Source organism: Drosophila virilis, chromosome 2 (genome assembly GCF_030788295.1).
Source record: "Drosophila virilis strain 15010-1051.87 chromosome 2, Dvir_AGI_RSII-ME, whole genome shotgun sequence".
Lineage (NCBI taxonomy): Eukaryota > Metazoa > Arthropoda > Insecta > Diptera > Drosophilidae > Drosophila > Drosophila virilis.
Window position 1 is genome coordinate 234,529 of NC_091544.1, and position 17,586 is coordinate 252,114.

At 41.3% G+C, this 17,586-nt stretch overlaps 3 protein-coding genes across 6 annotated transcripts in view; 2 read left to right on the plus strand and 1 right to left on the minus strand.

Moving 5' to 3' along the window:
* The window catches only part of Nha2 (Na[+]/H[+] hydrogen antiporter 2), a 235,415-nt gene that overhangs the window by 131,471 nt on the left and 86,358 nt on the right, over positions 1–17,586 (plus strand). The window lies entirely within an intron of this gene.
* Positions 113–6,572, plus strand: LOC6635164 (uncharacterized). Its single transcript, XM_070206740.1, has one exon. It carries the CDS (start codon positions 4,626–4,628, stop codon positions 5,982–5,984), a length of 1,359 nt encoding a protein of 452 aa, XP_070062841.1. The 5' UTR covers positions 113–4,625; the 3' UTR covers positions 5,985–6,572.
* Positions 12,946–15,042, minus strand: LOC6635165 (hornerin). Its single transcript, XM_002058331.4, has 2 exons — positions 14,808–15,042; positions 12,946–14,601 (listed from the first exon to the last, which is right to left on the minus strand). Exons 1-2 carry the CDS (start codon positions 14,823–14,825, stop codon positions 13,222–13,224), a joined length of 1,398 nt encoding a protein of 465 aa, XP_002058367.3. The 5' UTR covers positions 14,826–15,042; the 3' UTR covers positions 12,946–13,221.

A 17,586-nucleotide genomic window follows, 5' to 3' on the forward strand; every position in this document is an offset into this window, starting at 1 on the left:
CACAAATACGTTACGTTTTGCCAAAATTTAATACTACCCCTACAAGGAAAGAAGCATCCAACAAACTGACCAAACAAAACAATTTATTAAAATGCTTTAGCTATAAAAATAAATATCGATAAAACTAAACAAGTATACATATGTCATGCGGCTGTTCAACGAAATGCAATTGCTGCCGTGCATGTTGCAGAAAGGTATCAGGATGGTCGGTTGCATTTGCAGTTGATTTATTAGTGAAAGCAAATCACTTGCTAAAAAATAAACGAAAATACGTAAAATTGAATGCATGCTAGAGGCAAAACAAGCAGTAAGCTCCTAGTATGCAGTACACAAAATGCGTATATTGCGTGTGTCTAAAATGCTCCAGGAATCACTCGGTGTCCATTTGGTCGATATTACAATTTGCATACTCGTGGTCGTGTCTTCTGCAAGAGGCTGGCGGGAGTGTGTTAAAAACAAAAGTGCACTTCATTAAACAACCATCAAAACAACTCAATAAAATAATATTTTTCAGAGAGAATAAAACGAATTGTGGCTGCGTATGTAGATTTGAATGTGGTTGAATGTAAATGTGTGTGCCACATGTACCAAAAACTATATAAATATCGCAAACAACGAAACTTTTCCGATTCAAATGCGATAACATTGCGCGGCAGGCCACAAATTTCTGGTTATCCTCATATTTACTGCAAACAGACAAGCGCACAGGCCCATGGGCATTTCATATATCCAAGGCCGAACCCGAACCATATTAGGACTTGACAAGCTACTGATGGTATTTTTGTTATGCTTTTAACTGCAAAGAGCACAAATGTAACTATATTAATTTAATGAAATGCAGTCCATCAAATCCTAAGCAGTTGGAATGCATCTATAAGCGATACTTAGTTACAGTTTCATGCATGCTGTCTGATGTGTCAGTCAGATGTGTCAGTCATCCTTAGTTTTCTCGCTTGGCAGCAACCATGCGGGGAAGGAAGTCACTAGGATTTGCCATCGCTGCAAATTGGACGAAGAATAAAAATGCTGTACGTCAATAAAAATTTGTCATATAAACGTAAGTGGCTCTAGCCTATAACCATTTGTATACCATGTGCCGTTTAATGGAATGTATTATTATATACCTCGTGCAGGGATCAAACAAAATGCTCAAGATCACGACAATCTGCCATCTTATCGAGTACTTCAAGTTTTACTAGAACAACTTTTTGGATGAGATGTTACTTAGTTCATTTCATATTGATGTATTTGAAAGCAAAGGAACACCCGAATCAAGACTCGAACTCTTATTTGTTCATGTGGCAAAAATCACACAAAGTCACAAAATAAGCGAAACAGTCTTAACCACTACGATGGCTAAATAAACTCATAGGTAAGCCGTTATGCGCAGACAAGAAAACACTCCTAATATCGACAGGAAGTTGACAAAACTAGGGAAATGAGAGAATGAATGGATCAACACAAACACCAGTATAATAAATTACATACGAGCTGGACGCAAAGCATTGCGTTGACGATTTGATGCTTAGTGGGGATGCGGACATAAAGTTGTGTCCTTTGTCTTGCAAACTTTGGCATTGTTTAGTTGAATTCTTTCAAGGAATATGTGGTGATTATTAAGATTAATAATACGACTTGCAGCCACAGGGCGGGTGACGAGCTACCCAGTTGATGTGTTTTTAATGAGATGGTCGACAACAGAATCACGAGCTTCGCCGCCAACACCGCAGAAGCAATTAAAGAGCATCAATTAATATTAAATATTTCAGCGGCATTTAAATGAAATAATTCGCAGTCGCCATCAATCCAACCACAAAATGGCCCGAATTGGCCAATGAGCCGCTGGCTTATAGCCGTCAAGAAGACAGGCGAGCACTGACATACAATGAAAAACTTTGCCGGTATTCCGTATGAAATTTTCATTAACCAAAGAAACCAAAGTGATTTGGTAGTTGCTACCCCATCGCCCCAGCAGCCAAGTTTCAAGTGAAAACTTTTCGACTTGCGCCAACTGGACACATGTTACAAAATTCGCAAATACATTTTTGGTTCTGAGAAAGTTTTCACGCATTCGAAATGCAAATGAAATGCGCGCGATTGTTGACAAGCGAACCGGGAACGAAGTTGAAGTGAACAAAGTTGAACCGAGGCTGCATTTCTTATGAGCGACGAAATGAAAATATTTCAAAAAGCATTTCAATTTCTCCAGCTATACTCGTAATTGAAATTTGCATTTGTATGATGCTTGCATACAAAAAAACAAAAGCAAAAAGTGAACTTTGCCCAGCTAAGACAAGCAAAAAGAAACCTTGGGTCGGGTCGACTCCACCATTGCCAGTTGACTGCCTGGCAAAAAATATAAAGAAAAAAAAAAAATGAAAAACAATTAAGCGCCGCGTCGTGGAATTTTGATTGCAAATTTTTACACCAGAGGAAACCGACAGTGGAGCATTCGTTTAAGGCCTGGTCAAAATATATCTTATGCCAATTTTTTTAATTCATTAAAGCACGAATGTATGCATGTATGTATATATTTTCAGCCACTTAAAGATTAAATCGTATTTTTGTAATTTTAATGCAACAGTGGCATTTTACCAAAATCCGAGACTGTAACAAACTAAAAGCAAGGTGCACTAGCATACCAAGCAAATAATAGCCAGAATGCCTTCATTTGCAAAGACTGCAAAGAATTCTAAAAACTTCCTTGAATCGAAAACAAAAAATACCTAAAACTTTTACCAGCCAGCATTGCCGAGGACCGCAAATTGTTTTAAGTCAGACAGAAGGCTGAACATACTCGCGGAAAAAAACAACAAATATTAGTACTTGTAAAAAGTACAAGCCTCGCAAACAAGGTATCCTCTACCTGGCAGCAAATTTTCAACGAGTCACTGACCAACACAAAACAGGCCAAGCATTGTAGCGCACACTTGACCAAGAAGGCAGCTCCAGTCGGCAAACCGTAAATTTTATTGCATGACTTGATTAAATTCGCATACAACCTCAGCTAGACGGACGGAGGTCGAAGCTGGGTCAGTCAATTCAAAGAAATAAAAACCATGGCCTTTCAGGCTTTTTTTCTGGCATTTTCCCCATTTTAACGTTTTAACGAAACTTAATGAACTTTCAGTGTCACAGCAAAAAGAGTCACCAGCACCTTCTGTGTCTGCATTTAATGTTATGATGGATATTGTGCAAGCCGAAAAGCAATTTTGAACTTTTTAAACAATGTTTAAATGTGTGGGAGCTATTATGAGTTCCGTTTCTATGGTTTCCAGTGACAAGCCAACTGGGTTTTCTATGAATAGTTGCTTAAATATGCCTCACAAGACTTGAAAGCATTTACAGTAATTAGACGCAAATAAGGAGCGAACGCTCGACTTAACGATTCCCTCTAATATATTTCCAATGTGAGAAGCAGCATTCGAACTACAAGCGTTCATATATATTTTTAGTAATTAGAAGCAAATAAGAAGCTAACGCTCCCTCTAATATATTTCCAATGTGGGAAGAAGCATTCGATCTACAAGCTTTATATATATTTTTGATGTATGTAACTCGAATTCGTTAAAAGAAAAAAGACAATTTAATGTGCTTTCTTAAGAAGATCAAAACGTATATATATTGATACTATGCCCCTTTATATACATTTTTTGGAAATTTGACTTACGAAGGATGCTGAGTAGTTTAGCGGTTTGGGGCTTGGTGCTACGCTGCGCAAAATTTAACGAAGCTTAACCTCGCTCAATGGCAAAAAATCCACTTTACTTACACTTTGGACTGTCATTTCGGGCGCAGCTCAAGCAGCAATTGTGCAAATGGGAGGAGTTCAGTAAGTGGTCGACGGGACAAATGTGTCGAGAGTTAGCGAACTTTTTCAAGCTAAATGCAAGCAAAAATGATGAATGAGCTGCAAGTAGCAGCCACGTCTCATGCTGCTCAACGCGGAATGTAGTGAGAAATTATTCTGATTTTCGCAAACGCCAACGCTTGCCAATGGCTATGGCAGAGTTGAACGTGTCATCTATAAACTATGCAAGAAAAAGGAAAAAGCTAGATTACTTTGGATACACAACAATGAAACTGAAATCGAAAGTGCGACAGCGTAATACCGGAAATTGGTTTCATATGACACTGGTATCATATGGACTGCAACATAGCAAAGACAAGGCGATGCTTTCCTGCGTACCTAAACCCAGGCGCAAACCGCAAACACATAATATATACCAGGCCAATAACGCCATACAACCACAAGTGTGATGAGTATATGCGCTATGTGTGAAATATGATGCAGATGGTGTGTCTACGGATAGATTAACCTTCTCTTTGCATGCTAGTAGACAGGGAAAAGGGCGCCTCATTTAGTTTAGGTGAAAGTGAACGCAATTAATAATAGAAACCAAGCGAAGCAGTGAACTTGACTCTCAGCTCAATGCCCTAACCAGACATTTGTATATCGTATTACACATACGTGAGGGCTATAAAAACGTAGCTGCATCTACGCAATGTCACACTTGAAATCCAACAGCGACTTAGTGCTCTGCTTCCTGTGCTCTTCGGCAAGGATTAGCTAGTTGATATAAGCAAAAGAACAGGCTATCAAGTAATCTCGGCTAACCAAAAGCATGAAGACACCCAGCGACGTGCAATGTCGAAATTGGCAAAATACAAACAATCGATTAATGATCAATGAATTCAGGTGGCCCTGGCTATTGCCGCTGTTGTTCTTGTTCATATCAATGAGCCCGACGGCCGCGATAATGGCGTCGCTGCCACTGGAGCCGCTTCTGAGTGAACTGCCGTCAGCTTTGCGCCCACACCACCACACCAGAAGCAATTACCATGACCCGAACAAGGAGCCGTTTGCAGGAGTAGCAGGATATACGAGTACACGACATTATTATGGCGCAACCACTGCAGCTGCTGACGGCCAACCGCTAGATGATGGCGTGGGTGACTTGGCAGCGGCACCATATGCAAATTATGAACCAAAAGCCGTCAGTGCTCTTAGTAGCACAGCCACCGGCTTTGTGCCAACGAGCACGCTACAGAGCTACAACAACAGATTGCAGTCGGACTACGATGCTCGGCATCAGGGCAAAATCGATTTTGTCATTAATACGGCAAATTATGAGCTTGATGCCAATGACGAGCAGCCCGACTATCAAAGCTATTCATATCAGCCACGGGCGCTAGTGTCGCCCCTACGCGATTATCATATTGAGCAATTTTCCAATTATCGCCATCCGGCTGTAGGCCGAGAGCAGGAAAGGGTGGCATTGCACCAACGACAAGTCAGCGATAGCAGCATGTTTGCCTTTGGCGGTAGTAGGCTGCGCCCCGAATTCGACTTGCCTGTTAAACGACAACAACAGGAATCCACCCAACATTATCGAGCGGAACCACAGCCGCAACAAGAGGATCAGCAACTGCTTTACTCTCAGGCACAGGGTCACATTGCCGATCTGTCGGACAGTGGTAGTACTCGTAACTCCTTGCCTCCTATCACAACTAGTGTCCATCATACCGCATCGAGCAGCAAAGCGATCGCTGGACTTCCACTGGCTAAGCATATTGAGGTCACCAAACACGTACCAATAACTCACTATCAAAAACAACACGTGCCCTACAAGCAGCCGGTTCAGATACGCGTTCCCCGACCTGTGATTGCGGCCATTCCGAAGCCTATTCCTATCAAGATACCCGTCTCAAAGACAGTGGCCGTGCCTCAGCTTCAGGAAGTCAAAATACCATTGGAAAAGGTTAAGCCAGTGGCTGTAGAGCGACCGATTCCATTTGTCGTGGAGCGCCGGGTACCCTACCGCGTGGAAAAGCCAATAGCCACTCCCATCTACTACCCATATCCCGTTAAAGTGCCTATTGTACGGACAGTGGTGCACAAACAAAATCCGCAATACGTAATACCCACACAGGGGATGGGAACATATGGAGAATGGAATTCTGGTAATCATCTGCTGGGATAAACAGTAGGTGTAAATCAAACAAAATCATATTTATATTTTATTTTATATTTTATTTTATATACCTACTAGAAATAAAGTATAGAATCTATACAAATCTTATAATAGTGAGCCTATATGGAACAAAGTACATAATAATACAAGTATATTGTTATATATATATGTGTGATTGAGTCGGACATGGCTAGATCGACTCGGCTATTGATGCTGATCGAGAATATATATACTTTATGAGGTCGGAGATGCTTCCTTCTTCCTGTTACATACATTTGGATTTTGCACAAATACAATATACCCTTATACTCATTTTTAATGGGTTCAGGGTATAACAAACATATACACATGTATATACAAACAAGCATACATATTTATGCAGACTTAAAACATCGCCCAAAAATCATCGCATTTGCCACCGAGAAAGCTGGGATTCTGTGAAGCACGTCTCAAATGATTTTTCGCATGCGAGTGGTGTTTCACGAAACCCCGTCTTAACGTGTACCTTCATTATTTAAGGTAACTACTGTGAAAATTTCAGCTTTATAGCTCTTACAGTTTGGGCTTTGCGTTGATCTCCAATCAGTCAGTCAGTCAGGACAAATAGTTTCATATATAGAGATTATTATATAAGTGTCTTAAAATAATAATTCGTTTATATGGTTTTAAGAAGTCCATGTAAACCACTGCTTAGTCACTGGCATTTAACCCTTGATGTCTAGAGCAAAATAATTGCAATTAAAGCCAGAGAGGACTACGAAATTGCAATGCAACTCAAAAACTTTCTCCCCCGCAGCTCAGCAGAACTGAGTAGAGCATAGCCAAACAAGACATTGAAGTCAGAGTCAGAGGCCAACCTCCAAATGAAGAAAAGTAGCCAAGTAAAACTTTTTAATTGAGCTAAGATCCAACGAATGCGGCTAATAAATATGTATTGAAGTGCGGCACAGCGGCGGGTATGCAATGCAAAGGGACAAGTGTAAGAGAATGCAGCTGCTAATTGCCAAATGTAACTTCAAAAACAACAACAACAAAACCAAAAAGCACGTAACGAAACACAACAACAATTCTGCACTAAATAAACGCGACGTTCAACTTCGGAAGGGCGTTAACAGAACAGCAACAAAATTAGCCAAAAAGTAATGTCTTGGCTCAGCTAGCTTGAAGCGTTTCGGGTGGTAGCTGATGGAATTGCTGCAAATTATTGCCGACTAATGAAATTAACTCTAATTGACTCGGAAGTCCTGGGCTAGTGCTTGTTGAGCATTCTTTAGCATTTTTTTTATATAACTTCAACATTCTTAAGGTTACCCAAAACTAATGGATTATAGCCTATATGATAAAAGGTCGCAAAGAAATAATACTTATATGGGACGGGTATGCCGACAGAAAGAACACGAACCGAAATTTAAAATTTAAATTATTACCCTTCAAAATTAGACCTAATAATCAGTTAGTATAACAAATGAACTCTTTTGTGGCTTATCATAGACATGCAGGCGTACACATGTGTATATACATATGTGTTCTACATAAGTGTGTGTGTCACAGCGCACATAAATTTATAATTGTAGTACCCGCAAAACCACTTCGTTAAGAATACTGTGGCTAGTTTGACAACTTCCCCACAACTGGCCGGAACCCGACAAATGACGGCGAACGGCAAATACGAAAGCCGCAAATCGCAATGAACATGCATGCACGCGGTCAAATTGACATCCAGCACGCTGCTGATGAGGCTGGTTAAGCAGTAGTACGGCGAAAGTTAGAGTATGTCTAGTTGTACACCGTATATTCAATTATAAGTATGCATGTATGCCTGTACATGCGAATGCACAAGCGCCAGTCACCATGTTGCTATCTGTGATTGCTTACCATTAATTTGTCACGCACACGCCACATACCTGGAAGGAGTACAGATATGAACCCTTTTTAGTAGTACACTCTAACATTGGCGGAGAGCCATGTCAACGGTGCGTCATAGAAGGACATTTTGGTACATCAGTGTAAAAAAAATGCCAAATTTCAAAAAGCACACATCCTTAAAGAGTCGTAGGCGGCGGTCGAGCATCAAAATGACTTTATAATTTGGCAAATGACTCTACACTTTGTGTAGAGCGAACGTTAAATGCTGCAGAAGCGTACGCCAATGGGGTGGCTAAACATTAAAAATTAATCAGCAATTCCACCTCAAAACTTTGATAATTTCAACGTTGCTATAATAACAAGAAGCAAAAACCTGAACCAAAGCCAAATGGTTGGCTGGTGCGCGAAATATGGCGACAAAAAGAAACGTTTTTGAAAAATGACAGCTAAACTACACCGAAAACAGTTGGTGCCCTTCACCAGACCGCAGCTCTAAAACTTTTAACCCATTTCGAGGGGCGCGCGGACCCCTTTCAAAGTTGGCCAGGCCAGGCCAGCCAGCTTTTGGTTTTTCAAATTTATGTGCGACATAAAATTTTGACTCAGGTGGGTGTAATTTTTTATGTTAACACCGAGCGGGATGCCTTAGTGTTAATATACTTTCTGGCTTGCTTGATAGCTTTAATTGGTTCGCTTGCGTCACAAACTTGCAGGAGAAACTGTGTACTGTACTAAAATACAAGCGGAACTTTTCTCAGCTTATGAACCTAAAAGGCGGTCAATTTTTCGGACGTTCACTTGGCGTATGAGTGATTTTTCATGTTGGAAAATTTATGGGTTGCTCGTTTGTATAGACCTGTGTTTGTATGCGCGTGTGTTTTGTACAAAACTAAAGTGCAGCTAGTGTGTACATTTTGCGATTACCATAAATTATTTACGCTTCACTTTAAAATGTTTAGCGCACACAATCATAATTTTGGCAAGGACATACACACCCATAACCATATTCATAGGCAGCACAGAAGGGCATAAAAGGATTTATGTCAACTGACACAATAGCGGAGTTTCAGGAGAAGGATATGGAAGCATGGCCGACGTTTTTAGTTACTATTCAAACTTTACTCAGGCGAATAATTGTTATTAAAGGTCGCAATTAAGATACAAAAGGACAAAATGGAGGGGCAACTTGTCCATGAACGAGGGTGAGCTTTGACAGCTGTGCCTGGCGTATCCTTAAAATTGAGCATTGTCATTTAGAAATCAGCTGCAAATTTCTTGAGCTCTACATACATTTTTCATGACACATTATCCAAAATTCAAAAACTACTACGTTCCCAGCTGCTCAGGTTCTCATCCAAACTGTTTCAGAACTAGCGACACTCTTTTTCCTGCGTAAATGTATTCCGTTGCACACAGGTCAGCCTGATTGACAATTGCTACAGAGGAATGCAATTCAATAATTCTGATCTAGACACTGACTCAGCTGCACTCATTAGTTTTCAAACTTAACAGCTGCAAAAGCAAACAAGCCTGACTCATATTTCAACCGTGGCTATTATTCAAGATACGCAAACAGAGACACACGCATAATGAGCAAAAACTGTGAACAACAGGTCGTGCAGAAACACAAACAAATGTTACAAACATGAAACAATTCCTAAAGACCTGTTAACAAGCTGACAGGAAATTATTTATTGCCAGCAATGACAGAAATTATGAACTCAAGCTATCTTGCAGGTCTCTGATATATATTTCCACATAGTCACTCAATAAAGAGTCCGTAGTTTACCACACTTGGAATCTAAGATAGCAATATGCATCTAGAAATATGTACAATTGACAAAAAAATATTGCATACGCAAATCATAGAAATATACCATAGGAAAAAGAGTTTTGCAAAATTATTTATTAAAGTTTCTTAAAATGAAGACTAGCTCAGTCACACAACAATTTGTAGAATAGTAATTAAATATAACAGTGCACACTCTCCAACTGTAAATACTCCTGAATGCTTTCGATACAGAACATTAATGCCAACAACACATGTGGCATTTACCATACTATGCTATTTAAGAGGGGAAAGTCCTTTTAAGGCTATTTGTATTCGTATTTCTGTTGTGCATACAAATGAAAATATATGCGGCAACCATCTGGTAATTGGCAACTTATTTAAGCCATTTATATTCCAAAGTGGGCGTTGAGGCTAAACAGGCACACGGGCAACACGTAAATCATTTTATCCAACAGCAGACACAATCCGCAAAAATTTACCTGAATAAGTATGTCCTATTCGTGTTTAGGAGTATGTCGGCGAGTGTTAACAATGTTTCCCATAAGCCGTGCCCTGTGTCGCAGTTTAGATGGGCAAAACCCTAAAAATGCTATCACATCGCGAAAATCTAAGGCAGCTGCAGCGCTGACCCTAAAAAAAGAGACTATCCTAAATTGTATGAATATCAAGAAGTAACAACTTAAGCCTCCATCTCGCTGAGTGGCGATATATTTTTTATACCCTGAACCCATTAAAAATGGGAAGAAGAGGGTTCGGGGTAGATCGACTCGGCTATTGGTACTGATCAAGTATATATATACTTTATGCGGTCGGAGATGCTTCCTTCTGCCTGTTACATACATTTGGATTTTGAACAAATACAATATACCCTTATACCCATTTTTAATGGGTTCAGGGTATAAAAATGGGGATAAAACATACCCATACTTAGCTAGAGGAGAGTCGGGACTAATGCCCACGATTCCACAATCTACATAATCAAATAATTTAACAACCAGTTTAAAATGGATTGTAGTGCGGAATATTATGTGTATGTGTGTAAATTGTATTATGCTTCGCCCATATATACTGTGCAAAATCATATTTTCAAAACTTATACAAAAATATTTCTACGTATAAGTAACTCGCTACAGCAAACTTTTTTGGTAATATATTGCGTGCAGACAACTTTCATTATGCAAAAGTTTTTTAATAATACTACAAACATAGTGGCTGAATAGAGCACACACACAACACACACCTCCTCATACAATACTCACTAGCAGTCATTATTAAAAGCCTCTGTTTTTTTTTTGCCACTGAATGTGCATATAATTGTGTTTAGAGTATACAATTTTGGGTGTTCTGTCAACTTTGAATTTTAAATAATTTATTTAATACGCAAGAACGAAAAACGAGCACCGTCAAGTGTGTAGGATGTGCAGCCGTTTTTGACACCAGTCCGAAAGCCAAATAAAAGAAGACTGTTCCTGCCCCGATTCACCTTCTAATGCTTTAGTAATGTATTGCTGTATTAAATATTTGTGAAAGACATCCAATGAGCTGTTGCCATGCCTAAAGGAGAATCAAACTTTACTGTACAAAAATAAGTTCAATTTCTAGGATGGTGCTCATGAATTTTGCTAGCTACTTAACAACTTGCTAACGAGCATCAAAGATCAATACATGAAGAAGATATATAAGTGGAAATCTATTTTTTTAACATAAAGATAATAGAAGGTAAGTCCTACAACTCTTTCGACTACGGCAATGTTAGTAATTAAAAAATAAAAATAAAAATGGAAATCGGAATATTTTATGAGTTCGTTTTTATACCTCTGTGAAAAGTGCATTAGGTGAAGTCTAGTGCGAACTTCTATTAGTGAAGTAGAACGGAAGCTACCACCCAGCCAAGACTTATCAGCCGTATGAAGTGTATGCACCACATTCACACGTATGCACACACTTATGGCAAGGCAAGGCAAGGCTTTGTATGCAAAATAAAGTGCTTCAAAAGTCACTTAAAGTGTGTCGCTGGATCCCTCCCAGCATAAAGACCGTAAAAAATGTTAAATGATAAATAAAATTTACAACCGCAACAACAAGAGGGACATCAACAGCAGCAGCAGCGGCGCCGACAGCGACATGCAAAGTCACAAGCGCCGAGAGCCGACAATGATATGAGGGGGGGAAGGGTGCAGATGGTTTGTAGAGGGGGAGGGTTGGGGCTGGGCAGCATATGGAGCGAGCAATGGAGTTTTTTCTGCTGCTCGCTTTGTTGTTGCAGGCGACATAATAAAATGCAATTTAGACATCAAAAATACAGTAAATGGAGCGGGCGAAGAAGCAGAGCCAAGGACGTGAACGTGGACTAAAACGAGAAAGAGTAAGAGTAAAAGAAAGAGAGCCACATACAACCACATGACTGACAAGCGGCTGGCAAAGGCAAACGACCACAACCACACACAGCTGCAACAAAGAAACGCGCGGCGCGGTGCGGCCCGGATTGAAGCACGCAGGACGAGCCATGCAAATGCCTAAGTGTGCGTGCGAGCTGTTCAAAATGGCGGCGAAAGACGCGCAGTGCATGTGAGCAATTGAGTTTTATTTTGTCACGAACGGGAGATGGAGACAGCCAAATGATGAATGATATATGTTTGTGCTTCCATGTCGGAGTATAACTGTCTCTCTGCCTGTGCCTGTTTGTCTACTTGCGAAATGCGAATAAATTACAATAATTTAATGACAGTTAATGGGCATTTAAATAAGCCAAACCAAATACTTACTCCTAGCTAACCAAGTTAGTCCAACAATGTGAGAAGATGTGCTGCACAAGACAGAGCTGATTTAGCGACTTGCATGCGACTCGTTTCAAATACTGTCACTGCAGTGTTCCAACACAATCCAGGCAAAATACAAACTGCCATCAGGTCAAGGCAGAGACAGAGAGATAAATACTGAGAACAGCTGTGCATTCCGATCCGTAGCAGGGAAACAAAAGGTGTGCTCTTAATTTAATTAAAGTTTGCGTGACGGTAGCTCTAGCTGGCTGGAATTGCTCAAATTGCTCCGTAGGCATAAGGATGTCCTGCTGCTAGATTCTACTAAGGATGTAATGGTCTGTAAATAGCATTTGGCAGTTTGAAAACAACAACAACAGCCGCCTAGATGAACTTCACTTCGTTTAACAGAATTCCATTTTGTGCGATTTAAGTGAATAAATTTGCCCGATTGCCTTGATGGCGCCTGTGTACATAATAAATGCAGCGTTAAATAACGGCTAAAAAAAAGCTCGACCTCAACTGACGATTTCTGAAAATGAGTTAATGCAACGCATTCTCGTTTGTTTTATACTTATTTCTGTATTCATACAAATGCAAATGGTTGTAATGTTAAATGAGTCACAAAATTGGTATACAACACAGGATTTTGGCTTAACAAAATTCATTTTACAACTCGACGATAAACACAACACGAACTGTGCAAAATTGCATGACAGCGTTTGCAAAACGCTTTGCTGGTGTACGGGACGTATGAGTAATGTAATTATTGCTAATGGAATGAATGTTCGCGATTATGCTTATGTGAAGAGTGGAGTGCAGTGAAGAGTTACCACCAGCCTTTGACCTTGTGCAGGATTGTCTTAAATACTGGCACCTTGACAGGGAATGGCTTGGGCACCTTGATTGGCAAATACTTGACGACCGTGTATGGTACCCGCTTCTCTACAGGTACTGGGATGTGCTTTTCCACTGGCACCGGCACGATGCGCTCCACCGGCACTTTTAGCTCCTTCTCGACCGCCACTTGTACTTGCTTAGTGATGGGTATGTGGATTGGAACTGGCTTCTTGATCGGAATGATAACAGCATGGGAGATGGGTATTTTGACAGTTTTCTCCACGGGCACGTGTTGCTTCTTAACATGCTTTACAGGCACATAGTTGATAATATCCACATGGTGATGTGACTGATGGGAATGAGCGTGACTTTCATCGTGGCCACTTGACTCGGCCAGAAAATTGGAGCTCTGCTCCTCGCCGTCCTGGTGCTGTTCGTAATCACTTGGTCCGCTGGCTGAAGAGCCCGATCCTGTCGCAGATGCCGCACCTTCATGAGGTGTGAAATAGGAAACGTGTTCCAGCTGTTCCTGCTGTTGTTGCTGCTGCTGCTGTTGATGATGCTGCTCCTCAGCGTGATGCTGCTGAAATGCTTCGTATCCTGAATTCAGATAATTTCCCACTGACATTTTGTCGTAGGCGTAATGGTTGCCCGCCTGTTCCGGCTGATATCCTACCGCTTTCTTATATTGCTGAGCAGATGAAGGCGCCCAGGAGCCTTGCTCTCCTCCACCAAATGACGGCAGAAAGCCATCCGCGTGCTCTCCAATAGCCGCTGGATAATTGTAAATCGCTGAGTTGAAGCCCGCAGTTGAGTGCTGCTGGATGTGTTCCCCACCGCCGTAACCGCTTTGACCTGCCCCTATATCGCCGTAATCGTGGGCTGTTGCCGCCACCGCCGCCACGGCCGCGTCCTCATGCTGCTCCTCATAAATTGGTATCTCTTGTTTTGACGAAGCCACTGCTAAGGCTTCGGTGTGCGTGGGCGCCACTGAGCCGTAGCCGTTTGTAATGTGTCCCATGCCCGAGAGATTTGTGAGCCCATTAAGCACGGCTCCTAGTCCGCCCTGGCCATGTCCGCTAAAACCAGAGGAATCGCTACTGTAGCTGCGCCGCTCCCCTGCTGCCGCATCGTAGTTTAAGGCGTAGCGATGCAGCATGGATGTTCCTTGCTCTCCCAACGGCAGCCACCGATTATCGTACTGCGCCGCGCCTTGTGCCATGTTGTGGGCATAACTGCTGTAAATGGCTGTCTGGGCGCCGTTGTCCGTACCCGTCGTCCGTGCTGGCATTGATGAAGCTTTCGTCGTCGCTGTCACTGCGGTCGGCACGGCAATCGACACAATTGCAACGGCCACAATGAGCGGCATCTGCGGAACAAGATTTAGTGAAGTTCATGGAAATAGTTTTGTAAAAGGCAAAGTGCGAAAATATTCCAGCACTGACCTAGGACGCCATCTACTCATCTCAAGCTAATGCATTTTTAATAATCACCAAGCGACCAACAATTGCTATCTACAATACTAAGCTTGGAACTGGTTCATTCGCGTACCTAACGCCCTTTCTCTCTACTTACCCTAAAAGTGTTGGCCATTTAGCTTGGATTGAGGCTTCAGGCTTAAGTAGTCTTCCTGGCGCTGGTCGGTAGACCTCGATAGCTGCACTGCTGCAATTGAAATGTATGCAGTTTACATTTGGCCTGCGTTTTTATACTGCAGTTTCTCAGTAGGACAACGCAAGCAACGGCCAATGTTTTCCTGTTACACAATCTGCAACCTCAGCCCCGCAATTTTTGTTTATAGAAGGCGGCCGTCGCGTCGTGCAGCCAGGCAAAGTGAGTGTCTTGCATTGGTTGACCTGCCTGCTGCTACCTATTTCTTTCTTAATATTTCTCGCTTCCTCTGGCTATAATGGCCAAATTTTAATAGCAATGCATTTGATATTGCCATTTCCAATTTCGCACCCATTTCTCTCTTTCACTGTGCATTTATGAATCAAGTTACGCGATCAATTCAACACAAAAAAACCCCCCAATAAATGCAGCGCAACTGCAAACCGAAAACAACAATCGGACTAAGCTAAACAATAAAGTTCAAAGTCATTTTCCATTTTCCATGGCAAACGAATGATACCAACAATACTGGGGAATAAGCTGCAGGCGGCACGCGCCAAGTTAATAACGAGCTGCGGAACTTCATTATAATCTTGGCATGATCACGATTCGTCCGACTGCGCGTCGTGGCCTTCATAAGCAAAACTAACTTGCACTCATTCAAAGCCGCCATCATCGTCGTCGTCGTCGTCGTCATTGTTGACGACGCGTTGTCATCATCGGCACCTCGAGTAGTATAAACGGGCCGCCAGCTGAGCTCAAAAGTTGTGGGGCAGGTTTGGTCGGGAAAGTAAACAGCGAACAGGTCCAAGTGGAGCGCAATTGATGTAGACTGACAAAAGCTGGCTGCTGGGACTTACCCGAGATTTGACGCTTTCTTGTTGCTGTGTCCGTAGGCTTAGCCAAACTTAACTGAAAACTGTTTAAATATGTTCATTTTCTTTGTTTGGCTCTCCTTCACCTGCTTTGCATGCTTTTTGCTTAAATGTCCAAAAAGGTTAATTTTAATTGTTTTACGATTTTTTCAACTTAGCCATTGTTCAGCGTATGTTAAGGCGCTGAAGCTCTCCCATGTCCGCCTGGCAGCGTGGAGAGAGAGGGGCGCGGCAAGAAAAAGTGAACGCCTTTTAAGTGCACCTGCAGACATGATGCTGCTGATTATATTTTTCTTGCCAAGCGTAACAGCTCGTTAGTATTTTCAAGTGATTTCCACTTATTTTCTTTGCTTCGTCTCGGCCTCAGCGCCACTTCAACGGCAAGGCGAAGGTAAGCAGCAGCCCAGGTTAAAGGAAAAGTACTGATTTGAAAGGAAACAAACATTTTGGTGGCTCGCTGGCTGCCGCCGCACTGCTGCTTTTTTCCACTGGCCGTCACTTTTTTTCGCTTCGAGCTGCTGCTGACTTTTATTTTATCGCAATTTACGTTTACTTCATTTCAATTACAATTACATGACTTCTTTCTATCAGTTGGTTGTGCAATTTAATGGACGTAAACGCAAAATCGCCGACATTATGCAACTAAGGTCAAGCTAAAGATCTAGTTCACAAGTTTATAAATTAGATAACATATTATAAGCTTTTGTAGAAAACCGAACCTACACCACAAACTCATACTATTCCTGAGGAGCTAGACCAGAAGATTAAAAGCAGCAGCATTAGATAATATTTTCTATGTTTTTAAAGATTCCAGACCTACATCATAATCTTACAAGCTCATTATGAAATTGCAGAGCACACAAAATTGCACTACAATCTGCATTTTTCGAAGAAGGAACTTGCAAGAAGTCTAAAAAATATATAAAACGAATTTCACAAAGATGAGGCCGATCATCGCTTTCCTTCACACAAGGTCACAGTGGAAAAAAATTTCAGCTTCCAAGCTCATAAGTCTCTTCGAGTCTGCGTGTTTCACGAATTAGTCAGTCGGCAAATATTTGTATATATTTAGGAAAAATACCTTTACAAATTGAAATGTAGAAGCGAATTGGAATGCTTAATAGCTGTTGCTTTGCCTTTGAGCCGGTTTAAAATTGTGTAGAAATGCTGTGCAATATTTGTTGTCACCCGTATTTTTGTTCGATGCTGAATATTTCAATAGATATAGAAGTATTTGAAAAAAATTCCAGCTTTTCTATAGCAGAGCTGGAATCTATGCCAGTGTGGGCGTGTGTGTTTCAAATACCCATGGGAAAGGGCATTTGCATTTGTTTTTATGCATTGAAATTTTGCTGTTGTTTATTGTAATTCTGCAATTGTAAATTTGAGCGGAATAAAGGATACAAAGACAAAGAACAGCTAGCAAACAAACAAAAAAATAATACACAAAAAGGCAGCCTACCAAGCACTGTGACTATTTCTACCATATTTTTTGCACACATATATTTTGTAACTCTTTGAAAGCGTCACACACCGCGTATACATAACATAAGTATTTAGCGCGAATTAGCACAAGCAGCTTTGGAGTCCACAAGGGGTTAGTAGGAAACGAGGACCGTTACCCGAACTAAACGTGCCACTTGCAGAACAAAATTCCCTATGCATTGTGAAGTGTCATAATAAGCACAAGTATGATTTGCGACATTACCACACTCACAAGCACACAGGCACACACACGCATATACTCTTTAAGGCATACAGTCGACAGTTTTTCAGGTTGTACACTTAGCGTGTTTTAGTGTCGCGTCCTATAGTTTTGGTTCGCCTTTTATAAGCGACTAGCTAATTAAGATAAGTGTGCCTGATTT

Coding starts and splice junctions, on each gene's coding strand:
- LOC6635164 (XM_070206740.1), top strand. CDS start 4,626: ATGAAGACACCCAGCGACGTGCAATGTCGAAATTGGCAAAATACAAAC.